This window comes from Scyliorhinus canicula, chromosome 15, assembly GCF_902713615.1.
Source record: "Scyliorhinus canicula chromosome 15, sScyCan1.1, whole genome shotgun sequence".
Classification (NCBI taxonomy): domain Eukaryota; kingdom Metazoa; phylum Chordata; class Chondrichthyes; order Carcharhiniformes; family Scyliorhinidae; genus Scyliorhinus; species Scyliorhinus canicula.
Window position 1 is genome coordinate 6,513,280 of NC_052160.1, and position 18,496 is coordinate 6,531,775.

At 46.8% G+C, this 18,496-nt stretch overlaps 1 protein-coding gene across 1 annotated transcript in view; it reads left to right on the plus strand.

Annotated features, from left to right (window-relative positions):
- Positions 1-17,921, plus strand: part of shisa9a (shisa family member 9a) — a 312,987-nt gene extending 295,066 nt beyond the window's left edge. The window contains exon 4 of the mRNA XM_038819375.1: positions 16,332-17,921. Within this exon, the coding sequence (XP_038675303.1) occupies positions 16,332-16,702 (371 nt within the window). The 3' untranslated portion in view covers positions 16,703-17,921. The remainder of the gene's footprint in view (positions 1-16,331) is intronic.
- The last annotated feature ends 575 nt before the right edge of the window (positions 17,922-18,496 follow it).

Here is an 18,496-nt window from a genome sequence, read left to right on the forward strand (position 1 = left end):
GAAATGGTGCTGCACAGTAACAATTCGAACAGAAGTTAAAGCAATGGCTGTATTGTGAGTGATTAATTGACAGGACAGGAACAATCAGAGTCGAGTGACTCTGTGGCCTGTAGGATTGAGAGGTTAAGGAGCAGGAAAAGGTTTTTTTGTCATGAGCTATTTAGAAACGCACAATATGATCACCCAAATCGAGCTGAATTCTATAATTGCAATCCTGTGCTTAATGACACAGTGAAAACATGCAATCCCTTTCACTCCTAAACAAATCGAGTAATTTGGACGAGGAAGTGCTCCTTAAAATCCATTGTAGCATGTAACTGTGGGGCTGAATCTGCCTCCCACTTGAAATAAAGTCTGAAGAGACTTGCTGGGAACATGTCCTTGGCTGTTGTGGGTGTAATTGAGACTGACGACAACTTCAATGCACCTCGCCTGCATGGCCAGAGTTTGGTAGAGGAATAGATCAAATTAAGTGGGATGGGAATCTGTGTGAAGCAGTAGGCTGAGAGACTGTGGCTTACAGATGCTGCAGTAGTTGCTGCCTCTCTCTCCAGGCAGCAAGCGTGAAATAAGAGATAGATTCATTGAGATATGTTACAGCAACAAATGATTGGTTTGCGTTTCAAAACTCCATCGCAGTCGGTCTTTCAGCTGATACAATTCCCCAACCACCACCCGTTTGCTGGTGTATGTGTGGGGTGCGATGAAGGAAGACATCGAGGCTGCTCCATGTGGCACTGAAGGTAGTGGCCATCAAATCCTGCAGCCTCCCAGTGAGCATTGCACCATGAACAAGGAGTGACTAAAAAATCCCACCGTTCTAATTTCCATCACCGGGCGGGGGCTGGTTTAGCTCAGTCGGCTGGACAGCTGGGGCGAAATTCTCCGACCCCCAGCAGGGTCGGAGAATTGCCCAGGGCTGCCGAAAATCCCGCCCCTGCTGTGGCAGAAATTCTCCGCCACCCGGGAATTGGCGGGAGCGGGAATCACGCCCCGCCGATCGGAGTGACGTCCGCGCCAATCGGCGAGGCCCCTGCGCCGATTCTCCGGCCCACAATGGGCCGAAGTCCCACCGCTGGGAGGCCCCTCCTGCCGCCGAGGTTTGAACCACCTCTGGTGGCGGCGGGATCGGCGGCGTGAGCAGGCCCCCGGGGGGGGGGGGGGAGCGGGCCGATCGGACTCCGGGGGGTGCCCCCACGGTGGCCAGGCCCGCGATCGGTGCCCACCGACCGACGGGCGGGCCAGTGCCGTGGGGGCACTCTTTCTCTCCCGCCGCTGCCTCGTCCTCCGCCATGGCGGAGGCAGAAGAGAATCCCCCAGCGCGCATGTGCTGGTGGTGCTGCCGCTGACGTCGCCACCGGCGCATGCGCGAACCGGCGAAGGCTTTTTGGCCAGCCCGGGCAGCGGGCCTGAAAGGCCGCTGGTGCCGGTTTTGGCGCCAGTCAGCGTGGTGCCAACCGCTCCGGCACGGGCCTAGCCCCCAAAGGTGCGGATTGGCCCGACGCCAGAGTGGATGACGCCACTCCCCTACGCCAGGACCCCGCCGGGTAGGGGAGAATGCCGCCCCTGGTTCGTGATGCAGAGACCAACAATCCAGCTTCAATTCCCATACCGGCTGAGTTTATTCATCCAGGTGTCCACAAAGTCCTTTGTAACTTGACAATTAAGAAAATGTAAATAGATGACCAGAGTTAATAAATTATAGAAATTTGCATGCAAGTGTTATCAGTTGCTCGCAATGGCCCTCACGTATGCTTGCTAGAGGCTACATTTATTTAATCTTCCTTCCGCATACAAAAGGAACATGTCTAGGCTTTGCATCTTTTTTGTATACATAGTGAACAACAGTTCCCGGATGCAATTGTTATGGCAATGCATTGACCAATCAGAACCGATTTGCCAATCAATCAGCATCCTTTTGTAATGCTGTATAAATTGTTGTTCCCTTTAAAATTTGGCATTCTTGTGTCTGTCCTGGTGAATGCAAGGTGAAAAGCGTCAACGGCATGATTATATTTAGCCTCAAGTTCTGGGCTACCAACTCATTAAATCTTAAATACTCATGGCACAAAATATTTGGCAGCACAAAAGAGCACCTTAGAAAAAAAGGAAAAACCTAAAGTGTCAAACAGGCACCAGAGCATTTATTATAAACCCAGCTCACTGAATACAGTCACCTGTCGGTATTGTATCAGACCATGGAGATGAGGACAGATCCCTGTTGGGAACTGGTTCTGGTTGCTGTAGGAAATCGGAATGTTACAATCTGCCTCAGAATTCCTGGGCTCAGCTGGAATGCTGCTGTTAATGGGAATTCCGTGATATTCTGCTGCGAAGTATGGATGCCTGGATATCAGGTATGGACAAAAAGAGACTTTGTTGAAATATTTGAAATCCCAAATAAAGAGTAGTCACTTGGGTAAGTTAGTGGGAAGTTACAGAGGCTGTACTTGACAACTTTGAGAGGTTAAGGAGGTTCAATGAGAGAAGTGGACTCCATAATAAGATAATGGAAATCTCCATAGTCCAAATACCATTTTCCTGTTTCTGACATCCTCGTGTTCTAAATGTAACATCTTTATACAATATAACCACAGCAGAAACAACAGAGGGAATTTTTCATGCCCATAGTTGACAGGATGGGAGATGGGAATGCTGGCAAAATGGCATGGTCAGGCATCGGGTATCCTTCACCATCTTTCTGCTGCCACACGATTTTGCAATTGGCAGGGAAAGTGGCAAATGAACCACCAGCCAGGTGGTAAATCCCCTGAAATTCCCTCTTCCCACCTCCATGGGTCCTGCAGGTAAATCCTGGTGGATTCCCACCTGGGATTGGGGATGGGCTTCCCCAGCACAATGGTTAACCCCACGGCAATGGCATCACAGGTCCACAGTGACAACCCCACTCCCACCTTGCCAGGCACTACCTAGCTGCCCCTAGTGCTCTCAGGCCCCAGCCACTTGAGTTTAAGGGCACCCTCCGCAATGTGCCCTCATCCTCCAACTGCAGCTCCAGTTTGGTCACTGCTCCCACTGGCACTGTTGGGCTGCTGGCCCTCTGATTGGCTGGCAGCTCCAGGGGGCAAGCCGCCGGCATTATTGGCTTGGCCACCACCAACAGAACATTGCCCATGGTCCTGCTGCCCACTGAAGCAGTGCCACGCTACCCCAACCCCCACCTCCACAAAACTCTGCCCAATAGTCCTTCCTGATGTAAGCTTCTTTAAAAAGATGTTCTTGCAATGATTCAATTAGTGTAATAGTGGTAATTGGAGACCAGGAACATTCCGGAGTCGATTCTTCGCTGAGTTCAATGATGAGCAGAAACTACACAATTGGCTTCAAGCTGAGGTGAGGAGGACACGAGGGAGGACTCCTGCATTTTAATCTCTATGCAGTGATCCCTGCTGGAAAATATCTTGTGTGGAGTTTGAGGGAGAGAATAGCAGGCTCAGCAGATAAGAACATAGGAATTAGGAGCAAGAGTAGGCCATTCAGCCCCTCGAGCCCACTGTTCCATGTGAGAGACCATGGTTGCTCTGATCACAGCCTGAACCCTTTCCTGTCCCCACCTCATAACCCTCGTCAGTCAAAAATCTGTCAACTCAACCTTGAATATATTCAGCAAGCCACAGCCTCCATTGCTCCCCGGGGAAGAAAATTCCAAAGACCAACGACCCTGTGAGAGATGAAATTCCTGCTCATCTCTCTCGTAAATGAGGAAACTCCTTATTTTGAAACTGAGTCCCTTGTGATAGCTCTTGATGGAACTGTCTGCAGACTATCAAATGTGGAGAATTGTCAGGAATTGAAGTAGCAAGACTTCAGTTGATCTTCAGTAACAGTGCTGAGTTATGTCTGAATACGGTGATATAGGCCATAGGTTCTGCACTGGGAAGGTGGGATGAAAATATTGTTTATACGTTCAGGGAAGAATTTTTAAAAATTCATTCATGGGATGTGGGCTTCGCTGGCTAGGCCAGCATTTATTGTCCATCCTTAATTGCCCTTGGGAAGGTGGTGGCGAGCCACCTTCTTGAGCCGCTGCAGTCCATATGGTGTAGATACACTCACTGTGCTGTTAGGGAGACAGGATTGTGGCCCAGTGACAATGAAGGAAAAGCTGGAATGGATGGTTGGAGTGCGTATGTAAACATCCTTGGCTGCCATTTTGCATGTGGCTGTAGCAGATGCTCAATTCCTGTTCTCCGTTTCAAACATAAAACTTTTATCAGATTTTCATCCCTGCTCACTTGCTTGTCTCCAAACTTTAATGGGGGAAGAGACTCACATTAATTTTCTTCAAATGCTTTTCTTCAATCACATGCAGATGTAATAATCCTCAGGAGACCGGGAGGGTGACCCGGTTGATCTCCCAGAGGGGCTTGTGGACATCAGCTGGGGCTCTTAGATTGAACCCTGAAAAGCTGGCCCGGATTGGGACTGGCACGATCGGTTTTCCCGGTGGGGATATATGTGCTGTACACCATATAGCGGCCTTTTCTTTTGGTTGTAAATAAACCTTCATTTCGATTCACCTTCTCGGGTCTCCTAAGTTTTTATGGTATATGAAAGGTGAGAAATAGGAGCTGCAATGGACTAAAATCCCCGCCAATGTTCTGCCTCCACATTCCAAAAATCTGACCATCCCAGCTGTCACAACTCCCTGGAGGACCATGGGAAAACCAGCATTGATCTTCCCATGGAAATCGCATATACCAGCTTCCCAGATCGGGGGCGGAGGCCACCTGCCTGGCACTCGTTATGTATATTGATATAAAAGCCAGACAGGGGCCTGGACAGACTAGTCCTCCCAGCAAGAATTGTACCGGGAGCGAGATACTGCTTTACATGAAACTTTGTATATAGTAAAAATAAATTAACACTCAATTTTTGCCTCGAGTTCTCCAGCCTTAAATATATTCACTGCAGCAGCTACTGGGGTCCACTGCAGATATCCATGAGTCTGAGGTTGAGTGAGCAGCTCCACACTCCATTTTCTTTTGGCAACAAACCTTCCATCACCCCCTGACGGAAGATTCTTAATATCTTGGTTAGGGGCAGGTTCATTATATAGTGACCCATAATATTCCCTGTTGCCGAAGTCACTGACCACTGTGCGTCTCGTGTAGCGTCTTTATTGAACTATCATGGCTGACCCCAGGAATTCCGTCATGGTAGAGGTCACATGACAATGGCAAGCAAGGTAGGACACTTAGTAATGATTGCATTTCAAAACCCAATCATCACCCCTCTGTTCAATGGGAGGATGCAGGTGCAGCTTAGGATATTTTGATTAAACAATGTGTATGAGAGGTATGCATGGAGTCTTCCTCAGATAATAGAAACACTGGGTGCCTGGCTAAGAGTGAGCATCCCGAAGATTCAGCCTAAAATTACTCGACCTCAACATATGATTGTTGAAAAGGCTGATTTTATTTGAATAATTCATTGCAGGCTCATTTGTTGTATTATAACTGTCAGCTTTCTGAAGAAGCACTTTTTAAATGACATGAAATGCATCTTATTATTTGGATGAAGTCTGCTGGAAGTTTCATTTCCATCACAAATGCCTCACAAAACAGCCATGATTTCAGAGTGTTTTTTTGGCAGACTAACAAAGCTGATTAAATTCTCTGAGGATTCTTTGATGTGGTTTGTAGAAACATCCTGTTTTAAAATTAAAGCGTTACTCCCGGGAAAAAATCCCGACAATGGTCGTACCAAGTACTTTGCAAAGGTAGAAACGAACGTCTCTATGTTCTAACATAATTGAATAGCAGTGAAGTCCTTGAGAAGCACTTCTCAATGGCAAATCTCTTCGCCATCATAGCTATGTCTCCAAGGTAAAGTCTTGAAGAATTATAATTCTTTACGTAGGCAGAGGGCTCAGGAGCCATACCCATTCTGATCTTCTGTAAGCATTGAGAAAACCCTGTGAGACAGAAGAATCTGTTATTAGCCTATTGGGTCCTCATGGCATAGACCAGAAAAGGGAATGTGTGACTTATTTGATGTTCGCTGTCCTCGCTGGGCAAACAGAGGAGTCTGTGTGAAGTACATCCTGGTGAATGAGCTGTGAGAGACAAACACTCTGGTGGGTCATCGGTAAGAAGCCTGAGTGACGAGTGATGCTGCATTACCGGTGAATCTCCACAATTCCTCGAAGACTGTTGCAAGGGGGGTTGTGATGAACAGTATTAATAACTGCTGTAAACGGTACCTGACCTTTAATACCTTGCCCCTTTAAGATGCTTGGAACCCTGGGGGACTCCGCCTCTGGCTACGCCCCCAGGAAACGGTATATAGGATAAGGCTCCATGTGGTGAGCACACTTCTCTCGGATGCTGTTCAGTTCTCTGTAGATTAAAGCCATTTGATTACCGACCTCGCTCTCGCGTGGTAATTGAGGGTGCCTCAGGAGGTTATTTGAATTGATAGCCGAGTGCAGTGCTGGAGGGAGTGCTACACTATTACAGGTGCCATCTGTCAAAGAGATGTTATACCGGGGAGATAATCTGGTATCCTGGCCAATATTTATCCCATAGCCAGCAATACTAAAACAGTGTGTGGCTCATTAGCTCAGTTGTCTGGACAGCTGGTTCGTGGTGTGGAGCAATGCCAATGCCCCGCCTTCTCGACCTTGCCCCTTGCCTGAGGTGTGGTGACCCTCAGGTTAAATCACCACCAGTCAGCTCTCAAAGGTGGGGGGGGGGGGGAAGGGGGGAGCTGCCTCTGGAACTGTGGAGACATTTTCTACATGCTGTTCATGGGATCTTTCTGTGTGAAAATTGGCTGCCATGTTTACGACATTACAAAAGTGACTACACTCCAAACCCACATCATTGGCTGTAAAATATTGGGACATTTGCCTGTGCTAAGGCAGTTGTATAAATACAGGTTGTTGTTGTAAAGTCCCTTGCTGCATCCTGAGGTGGTGGAAGGCACTATCTAAATGCAGGCTCTTTGTTAGTGGTGAAGCTGGACAGTTCCTGCAGGCCGACAACTTTGTTGTTAGTTTAATTGAGAAGTAGCTGCAATGGCATCCTGATCATATCAAACACATTCTCTTACAAACTGCAACTGGAAAAGGCATTGCTTATTTCCCTTGGTCCTTAACTGTGACCTTTCCCAAGGCCAAACTGTCCAGAGTTGGTCAGGCTGTGGTGATGTCACAACTCAACGCTGGACAAAACTCTAGCCGATTTCTGCTCCGGCAGTCTGGTCAACAATACCATTGACAAAGGTCCTGTCGCCCTCTTGACCGGTAATGGGGTATACGTCAGGAAACTAAAGGAACCGGAATAAAAGAGTTTTCCAGAATGCCAATGTTACTTTCCATATTCTTGATTTAATTTTGAACAATGCAAACATCAACTAGCCAGGCAGATCATTTCTAAATTCTCTCCAACCTACTCCTTCTGAACTTCAGATATTGAGGGCCACTTAACAGTGGAATTTGTCAATAACAACTGAATTATTTTAAGGCCGGTAAGCTCAGTAATCTGCCTCGCCAATATGCAATTTTGAATGTTGTTGCATGCCTATTATAGGCACGCTATCTGTAAAAGAGGTTTCAGAGTGCAGAGATCGATAGGTCTCCAAGATGCCCTTTCTGCTTGTTAATTTCTCTGAGAAAAAGATACAGATCAATACTCATCGAGCAGAATTTGGAAGCAGATATGGTAAACGTTAGTCGGTGTTCCCCTGATAGTGGACCGAAGTTAAATCCTCACATCCTTCATGCGTTACCAATTATAGACTATCTGGACAGACACGTAGCAAAACGTGGTTTACCCAATCACCACTTCTCTCTTATCTTCCCCTGTGGAAACAGGTTACAGCCATGTGGAGTTTGCACATTCTCCCCGTGTCTGTGTGGGTTTCACCCCCACAACCTGTGGTGTGCAGCCAGCGAGGAAAGAGAATTCCAACGGCCAGAGAATTCCGGCCATGGTCAAGATTCATCTGACATGTAATATCTGCCCTGTAATATCTGCCCTGTAATATCTGCCATGTAATATCTGCCATGTAATATCTGCCCTGTAATATCTGCCATGTAATATCTGCCATGTAATATCTGCCCTGTAATATCTGCCCTGTAATATCTGCCATGTAATATCTGCCCTGTAATATCTGCCATGTAATATCTGCCCTGTAATATCTGCCATGTAATATCTGCCCTGTAATATCTGCCATGTAATATCTGCCCTGTAATATCACCGCATTCCCATCTGGGAAAATCGTCCCCAACATTAAGTTCAACAAACCAGATGATTAGATTTGACTGAGTGTCTGTGAGGAGATTGGACCTTACCACTGGCCAATAACACAAAACAAGCTCATGGCTTGAGTCTGATAAAATGTGCATCCTTCAGACAGCTGAGTCACAAGGTTTCCAACTGTGACTAAATGTATTCCTGGGGGTTTCAACATATGACTCGCCCCCCAAGCTGCAGCCATTATTCAGCCAACACAACACAACCCGGTGACGCATGGCCTTCCTCCACCAATTGGAAAGCAAAAAGACTCATTCCCCAATTGGATGATGTTAGACTCTCAACCGTTTCTCCCATTTTTAGTATTTTTTATATCCTGTAAAAAAACGTGCCAACATTGGGACCCTGTTTTTCTGGTAAATCACGCCCAGACTGTTCCCATTTACTCGAGACTTTCTGTGAAGGGCGCTGCACTTCGATCCTGCCAACCAAACCTCTTGGCAGCTGTGAGCGTAATGAATGACAAGCGCTGTTTATTTTTGCCTCTGGCTCACGAATCTGAGCCACTCTGTTAGTTTCTTTAATTTATTTTTCCATGGATGTAGACGCCGCTGGGCAGGGCCAGCATTTGTTGTCCATCCCGAGTTGCCCCTTGAGCTCCGCAGCTTACTGAGCCATTTCAGAGGGCAGTTAGGAGCCAATCACATTGCTGGGAGTCTGGAGTCTGGAAGGTCAGACTGAGGAAGGGTAGCAGATTTCCGAAGACCTGAGTGGACCAGATGGAATTTTACAATTGATGACAGTAAAATGGCCACAATTACTGAAACTAGCTTTTATATCCCAGCTTTATTGACAAATTCAAAATCGATCAGCTGTAGTGCGATTTGAACCCATTTCCCAACAGCATCAATCTGGGCCTCTGGATGATTAGCCCAGGGACAATACCATCACACAACCATCTCCTTCTAACACTTCTCCATGTTTAGGAATAGTGAGCAACAAAAAATTGAAAGAAGTGCTCAATACAATGTTCTGTTCACCTTATCTCCTTTCCTAACCTTTTATCTTATTGGCATCATTGGGATGTAAAATCAGCACATGAGTGGAAGACAATGAGGAGATTCAGAAATTGCTGTTGGTCTGGACCAGCATTTCCCAAACTGGGCTCTGTGGAACCCCGGGGTCCACGGGACTCATCCAGGGTTCCCATACTGAATCCAGCAGGCTAAAATTCAAAACACAAACTGTCCTTCCACTTTTCATACAGCATTGACTTCTGATGTACTAGTCAGCCAATCAGAAGCCAATGCACCGAGAGGCAAACCTCCGATTGGACGAGATGGAAATATCAGCGTAGTCAATTTAAATACATAGGCAAAGCTGGGATCGAAGGCAGCAGGATGGCGCAGCAAGGTGGGCAGCATCCAGGGGCGAGGGGGAACAGGACCATACGTTCTGAGGGATGTCAGAGCGGGGGTGGGGCCCTGAGAGAGGCTGCACCACAGCACAAGAGAGTTGTGGTGGGTTGTAGGTGTGTGTGTCTGAGAGAGAGGTTTGTGCATGGGAGTATGTGAGAGAGGTGAGTGTGTGTGTGTGTGTGTGTGTGTGTATGAGAGAGGTGAGTGAGTGTGTGTGAGATAGAGAGATGAGTGAGTGTGTGATCGATGTGAGTGTGTGTGTGAGAGGTGAGTGTGTGTGTAAATGAGATGGGTGTGTGTGAGAGAGAGGTGTGTGTGTGTATATGAGAGGTGAGTGAGTGTGTGAGAGAGGTGTGAGTGTGTGAGAGAGGTGTGTGTGTGTGTGAGAGAGGTGTGTGTGTGAGAGAGGTGTGTGTGAGAGAGGTGTGTGTGAGAGAGGTGTGTGTGTGAGAGAGGTGAGTGTGTGCGTGTGAGAGGTGAGTGTGTGTGTGTGAGAGAGGTGTGTGTGAGAGGTGAGTGTGTGTGTGTGAGAGGTGAGTGTGTGTGTGTGAGAGAGGTGTGTGTGTGTGAGAGAGAGAGGTGTGTGTGTGAGAGAGGTGTGTGTGTGAGAGAGGTGAGTGTGTGTGTGTGAGAGATGAGTGTGTACGTGTGTGTGAGAAAGGTGTGAGTGTGTGAGAGAGGTGTGAGTGTGTGAGAGAGGTGAGTGTATGTGTGAGAGAGGTGTGTGTGTGTTTGAGAGTACCTATTGTGCAATAATAATCCTTTTTTTGTTGCTTTATTCTTCAGTACAATAAGAGTAGTTCTCAAGGGCTCCTTCAGTGCTCTTGGGAGGTCAAACAGGGTTCTGCATGAACAAATTTGGGAAACCCTGTTCTATACAGCCAAGCGGGTGTAACAGAGGGTTGTAATCTGGCAGCCCTCCGGCTGCTCATTGAGAATGGGTAGAAGGTGTGAGGTGCTACATGTGGCGAATAGCAGCTTCCAGTTTGTCTAGACAGCCAATCAGACATCCCAGTGCAAATTCACACGTCCTGTGATATTGCGGACTAATTCAGTGAGTTTTCCTGACATGCAAAATTTGGCGGCGGTGTCATGGAAATGGGATAAAGCAAAGCTCTTGTTAGAGCAAGGTTGTGAAATATTACCATGGTGATATTGCAGAGCTCTGGGTTTGCTCCCAACCAGATTCCGCTCGCAGTCTGTGATGCTGCCACAGGGCATAACAGGTGAAATATAGTTACATTCCGGGGTACAGTCATCCATCACCTGGGCAAACAGAATCCATCAGTAAATACAATCTCTAAGCATCTCAAATTGGGTTAAAGATATTTGGTTGATTCTGGAAGCAATGCTAATGATGCTCACAGCAGAGTGACACAGCTGAGGGAATTCCAAACACCAAGCAGAATACTTACACACACGTTCAATCCTCTTGGTAGAACAAACTCCTCAGAGCAGGAAAATTATAACAAATGGAACTTGTGGCCTGGGGCAGTGCTATTATACCTGTGTGAGGTGCAAGAGGGAATAAAGAGAGCAGTCACCTCGCAACACTTCTGCCAGATGTGTCTTTGAAGTATTGGCATGTTTAAGATCAAAAATTCCTTTACCAACAAAGGACTGCCAACATCATTATTCAGAATCCCTACAGAGCAGAAGGAGGCCATTCGGCCCATCAAGTTTGCACCGAGTCTCCGAAAGAGCACCCTACCTAGGCCCATCCCTCACACCCTATCCTCATAACCAAACCTACACATCTTTGCCAACTGAGGGATAATTTATCATGGCCAATCTACCTAAACTGCAACATCTTTAGACTTGGGGAAAGCGGAGCCCCGGAGGAAACCCACGCAGACACGGGGAGAACGTGTAGACTCCACAAGGTCACGAACCCGGGTCCCTTGCACTGTGAGGCAGCAGTACTAACCACTGTCTTCTATAAGTTTTGAATATTCTGTTCCAAATGTCACATTTCAATTCTTCCCTCCGGTTTGAATCGCCGATTATTTTTTCCTTAATTTGGTTTATGTTAATATGTTTGATTTTGAAAACCATTTTCTACAACATGAACAGGTTAATCACTCACACAATCATTGTATCTCCCACCTGAAGTAAAGGCTTAATGATGGCTTACCTTAGAATCATAGAATCCCTACAGTGCAGAAGGAGTCCATTCAGCCCATTGAGTCTGCACCAGCCCTTTGACAGAGCACACCACCTAGGACCACTCCCCCTACCCTATTCCGTAGCCCTATAACCCCACCTAACCTGCATGTCTCCACACAGGGAGCGTGCCGGAAAACTCATGCAAGTTGCTTGTGGTCTCTGGGGAAGTGGGGGATTTGGGGGAAGGGGGTATTTGGGGGAGGGGGGATTTGAGGGGTGGTTGGGGGGTGTAGGAGAGTTCTTTCATGCAAAGGCACTCAGTGACTGATTGAGGGAAACAGCATCAGGAAGGAGTGAGCCAGGGCTGCTGACCCACCCACATTCCCCCTACCTGTGAAACCCCTCCCACCACCATGTATTGACCTGTGCTCAGTGGTGGGCCTCCGGTGAGTCTTGTTCTGGAACCGGCCACCGCCTTCCCAGCGGCGCTGGAGAGCAGGAGAGCCGCCGGCCTATGGTTGACCAGCAGGTCTCAGTGGGCGGTACCTCCTGACCCCAGGGTCCTCATCCCATGGAAGGCCCACCACTGGCCTGTTTGCTGCCTGATTGGCTCACTATTTGGCAGGACCTGCTGACAGGAGGTGTCGTGATCTCTTGTTGGCTGTCCAGCCAGTGGCTGAGAACCCATTACCTTCATAAAACCCCAGCTGTAATAATGTCCAGGGGAAGTATTTGTAATCGTGGGTTAACCCAAAACACGGAGAGTGGAATATCAGTTGGAATCCATGGAGAACAGGTTGGAGCTGGAGACAGTTGCCCCAGTCACCCTTTCCAGAGTCTTGTCTGATCCCAACCTCTCAGATGTGTCCTCCTGCAAGAGAACCACGTCCACCTTCAAACTCTTTAGATGGACAAACAGCCGGGACCTTTAAACTGGCCCATTTAGCCAGCCTGATTGCCCCTCCTCCCCTCTACTATGACCAGCCATATCTCACCCACAAAGAAGGGCCCCCACCTTACACCGGCTCCAGACCCACCCAAGATGGCTGTCGTCAGCCTCCTCAAACCAGTACATAAACAAAGAAACCCTCACTGCCAGCAATCTGACCCCTCCCCCAACCACCTCCCCCCGGCACCGAGCAAACAGCCCATCAACTCCAAAAATGCCCCCCCCCCCCCATCCTAAAGAACAAAAACCCAACCAACCAAGGCTCATTACCTTCATGGACAATCAAACCATAAAGCACCCCCATCCCCCCCCCCCCCCCCCCCCCCCCCCGCCCGGGTGACTAACCAGCTGCGGCTCTCTCTCCCACTTTGCTCCCGGTGTTACACTCGGGTGTAACCAACAACTTCATTCAATTCTCCCCAGTCCATGCTTCTTTACAAAGTCATTTGCCTCCTCCGATGTGCTGATATAATGATCGCTGACTCTGAACATGACCCGAAGGTGATCCGGGTACACCACTCCAAAAAAGCACTTTGCTCTTGTAAAGAGCTGCATTGGCTGAGTTAAACCTGTCATGTGAGAGTACCTTTAAGAAATGGATGTTTAAGCAATGTACCTTTAAGAAATGGAGCAGCTCATATTACTGAAGTGACGTCAGAGGGTGGAGGGAGCTGAGCTCACTTCTGCTTTTAGTTTCAGTTTGAGAGAGAGAGAGCAGCTGAAAAGTGCCTGGCTGGTTTGCTGTGAGCTGTTTGAAAGGAGAAAGCCAATTTTTGAGGAAAAGAGTTTGGGTGTGTCTGTGTTTGCAGTGAGCTGGATCTGCTGTGATCTCTGCCATGAAAGACTATCTCTGAATCATTTGGGTGATTTAAACTCAGAATAGTAATGTCTTTAACCTGATGTGTTTCTGTTTAAAGGTGTTAAGCATCTTGGATGTTTAAAGGAACAACTGAAGGATTATTTAGTATTGTATTATTTTCGGAGTTATCTTTGAAGTAAGGGGTGTTGAGTGATCCAATGTTTATTTCAAAGGTTAAGTTGAATTCATGGAATAAACATTGTTTTGTGTTTAAAAACCCATATGTCCATAATTGTAATACCACACCTGGAGACCAAGCCGTGTGCTTCAAAAGCAACAATACATTAAAGGGAGAGGTTGGTGAACTCCATGATACATTTTGGGGTTCTGAAAACGCCCCTCCCATAATAAACCTTGTGCACCATTTTGGCAGTTCTGCCCAATGTTCTGATGAATTCTGATGGGGTGGCTGTCCTATCTACAGTCTCGAGTGTCTTTCGCCAGCTCAGAATCCTTTCCTTATCCAAGAATCTATGCAGTTGGACTATAATCACCTGTGGCAGTTTCCCAGATCTGGGCTTCTGTCTCAATGACCGCTGGACCCAGTCCACTTCAGGAGGGTTTGCGAAGACCCCCTCCCCCACCAGCTTCCCAAACATCTTCATCATATAATTCATGGCACCCGTACCAACGATCCTCAAATTCTGATGTCTGGAGCGATTCTCCAGGTCATCGGCCTTGGCCTTCAATATCTTCTGCCTATCTGCCATCGGCACCTCTGCCTCCAAAGAGGCAACCCAATCATTATGCTCTGTGACCGTCTCCTCCACCTTCTGGTTCATCGAGCCCTGCACCTCCAGCCGTTGTTCCACCATGTCCAAAGTTACACGAGTGGGGTGCCATCGCCACCTCAATCAGCTTCGCCAGGTCATCAGAGATCATTTGTCTCTGTCTCTTACTCTCATCCCTTAGGAATTCCATCATCCTCTCAGTTGTCCCCTGAGATGGCAACGATGACCCAGAAACCTCCACCAGTTTCTCTCCTCCTGCGACACGAGGGCTTTCCAAGTCAGATGAGGACCCCTTATTCTACTTGTTCCTCATATTATACCCGCCAGACATCACACGCCTGGGGGGAGTGGGGGGGGGGGGGGGGGTGAAATCCCAAATTACACCACTTCTCTTCCCAAACAACACCCGTTAAACGGGCAAAAAGGGCCAAATACCGAATCCCCAAGCGGGAGCCATTTTATGTGCGACCGTTTAACCGTTCACCTTATGGCTGCCACCAAAGGTGCCACAAAATAATTTAAAACGTTAATCTCATCCACTGCAGATCAAGTTTCCGCAATTTTCTATGCTGGTCCAAAACTCCCCATTCTGGAAGGCCGCACGGCCACCGATCTGGCCGTAACCCCCGGATCACAGTAATCATCATTGTGCGCTACTGCCAATTGTATTTGTTTTCAGCCTCTGAGGACTTTCCTAACATTAAGTTGCTTCTTTTCAGTGCGAGGGAACTTACAGGCATGTTTCAAAAAAATCTTTGAATAGACATTTACAAAGAACCAATTTAACTAGGAAGGAATTCTGTACAGTGATCTTTAGACATTTAAATTAAGTGTTACTCACAAGTGGACGATCAGACACTTTGATTAAAAATGGGTATTTTTTGTTAAATGCCCATTTTCGGCCATTTTCACCAGGTTATTACTCCAATATTACATGGAATATTTTGTAACTTTTTAAAAAGTTGTCTTCTGAAATGTTGCCCAGTTAATCTAGATAGTGACAGATAGCAGACCAAGTCTAAGTGGAAGTTTGAGAAAGATAAAAGACTGCAAAACTTGGCACAATTACAGCTCAATTTGTATCTGGAAGGCCAATTGCATCCAAATTTTCAATTCTTCCCTGGTATGTTTTGCGCTGTGGGAGAGGCAAGTATTTTAGAAGCTGAGCAATTTGAAGTACAGGATGTCACATATTGAGCATGTTTCACAATGGAAATGGGATCATGCACTTTACTTGGGCAAAGGTGAATGATTCTATTAACTGGAACAGGCTGGTATAAAATGCAATCAAGTTCAATGAAAATACTAACCTTATATCGCTCCATGATATGTTAGAGCTGATTGACACTGTTGCTTGTTGAAATCAACTACGCTGCTTTGCTCCTGAGCAGTCCACTAGCCTCTGTAAAATTGACCCCTCCAAAATACCTGTATCCTATCTAGCATCAAGTCCCATCAACGCATCACCCTTGATCTCATTAATCTGCATTGATTCCTTGTTTCAGAATTCCCATCCGTGGTTTCCAATCCATCCATGGCCTTGCCCCTCCCATCTCTGTAACATCCTCCAACCCTACAACTCTCCCAGATGTTGCACACTTCCTACTTTGACCTTCGCTGATTTCATGGTGCTCCACCACCAGCAGCCAAACCTCCAGATGTTCAAAGGTCTAAGCTCTAGAATTCCTTCCCTAAACCTCTCCAACTTTGGAGGCCTGATTTGAACTCGCTCAAAGCGCATTCACCGAGTTCAAACCAGCTCCTCTAACTCTCTACCTGCCTCTCCTCGAGTCTCTCCTTCCACCACGATTTTGGTTGTTTACATTAATACCTGTTCATGTGGTTTGGTATCAAATTTTGTCTCCTAATGGGCCTGTGAAACACCTTGAAACATTTTACTGAGTTGCGGATATAAATGGAAACCGTTGTCAATACGATTGATTGAAATTATATTCTGTTTCAGAACCATACTGATGAGTGAATTCAAATGTAGTTTTCTAGAATGTGTGACCGATTCTTATTTCTCTTTTTCTTCATGTTTCACAGCGGATAAGGCAAATGACGACTTCTTTTCCAAGCGTCAGCACTTTGCTGAGCTAGCAGCGAAAGGGACCCTCCCACTGCATCCGGTCCAGTTGTCGCTGGACCACGAGGGTCTCGCTCACAGCTCAGCCACCTACCCCAAGCTCACTGGGCAGAGGAACAAAATGACCAAGATGCACACACATCCGCTGGTCTTCGATGCAGACTACAAAACCTGGGACACAAACGACACAGCAATCCGACGGCAGGCCTACGCTAACAAGAGGCCCTGCACAGTGGGTCCCCTGGCTGAGAAAACCAGCGCCCAGCCGCAGCATTACATGGTGCAGCAGCCATACTTTGTAACCAACAGCAAAACAGAAGTGACAGTGTGATGATGTTCATCAGTTTATTTTCTAAAAAGAAAGAGGAATCAGTCATTCCAAGAACCATCTGACTGAGAACTGAACCATTTTGGAATGGACTTGCATTGTTGGCTAATGCAACTGGGCTATGGAACTAAAGTCTGAATAATGAGCAATACACATGAAGGTTTAATAATGATGGATTTTGTGTTCATGTTTCAAAAAAAAAACCCACAAAAAAAACAAAAAAATTATGATTTTCTTTAGAAACAGATGTTCAATATTTCACTTTGCAGGAACACAACTGGCTTTGCAGTCATTGTAGGGTATTGAGGCATGGAACCACGTGTGTGAATGGTTATACACTGAGGGGAGCATGGTTTCCATAGCTTTATAACTTCCTCAACACATTTGGCAAAGGGAGTGTGTGGATAAAGCAGACCCCATCTTAAACGGGGAGTTATTTGGCAAGCTGGTTGGTACTTGGCTACCTTCATCTCACTACAGGGAGGCTGGGTAAATGTAGATTGTGCCTTCGCTATGGATAACAATGCTGTTCGCTTACAGAGTGGTTGGCAATCCCGCATTCTCTCCATCTCTCTTCCAAGCTCTCTTGCTGTTGCGTCCTGTATTCTGCTACAGGAAAATGGTCAAGCTAGGCCAACAAGCTCGGACGCAATAGTTGGACACCATCCCCATCTCGGTGAAGTAGATCTCGTCGGACTTTTCCTCACAATTAATTGATGCTCTGGCCTCTCTCAGAAGATCCTGAGGGTGAAAATCAGAAATAAACATTCACTGCATTTTATCTGAAAGGAATCAGAAACCTTGTTTGACTCCTACCGCCAATTTTTGTATTGAGTATAAAGGAAGCAAATGCATTTTTTCTATTACTGATTGCACATTTGGTCTCCACAAGCAGCTAATGATAATCTTCAGTGTTGGGAATAACTTGTTTCCGCTTTGCACCTCATGTATGCTCGGTTGAACAGGATTTCCTGTGTCCAACTGCTTAGTGGATGTTACAAGTACGGAAAATGGGGCTATGACAGCATCGTGTACAGTTCAGGAATCTGTGCACCGATGAGTTAGGCTTATTTATCATCAAATCTCAGCATGACATTTTAAATTGCCATTATGTATGAAGTATATAAGTCTTTTGTAATTTATTACCCAAATAACCAGCTATATTCATTGGCCCTGTGGAATGACCTTTAGACTAAAGGTTTTTAATAGCAGCAAAAAAAAACATTTTAATTCATTTTTCGATGTACCACTGTGCACATGTAACACATATTCTTGGCTTTAGCATCTCACAACAGAATGTAATCCCCCTTTTAATGCATCTGCTGCATTCTGCTGCCTCAGCTGAAAGATTAGGGAGTAGAGCTTCATTCCAGCCTCTCAACACTGGATGGCAAATGTGGCAGCAGTGTTTCTGTTGCCCAATTTTGATAGGCGGCCACCAAAACAGTCAGTGAAGTGTTTTTTGCTGGTTGATGCAGAGGCTGATTTCAGTAGCCAAGTGGGTGCGGGAAATTTACTGCCGCTGCCTCCCTCTCTCGGAAACAGTTCTCTCATCAATCAGCTGAGAATTTCAGCATGTGTGTCAACGTGGCACAACATGGGCGCTGCACCCATCCAGACTGGCAATTGGAATGCCCTACCACTTTCAAGTTTGCACATCACTTGAAAATATCACTGGCTCGCTAGGGGGAAAATCGACATGTAATGGGTTCAGCGTCCCTGGGTTGGGGGGGCATGTTTGTGAGGGGCAAACGGTGTGTGTAATGGATCCAGAGTTCTTGGGCAGGGCAGGGGCAG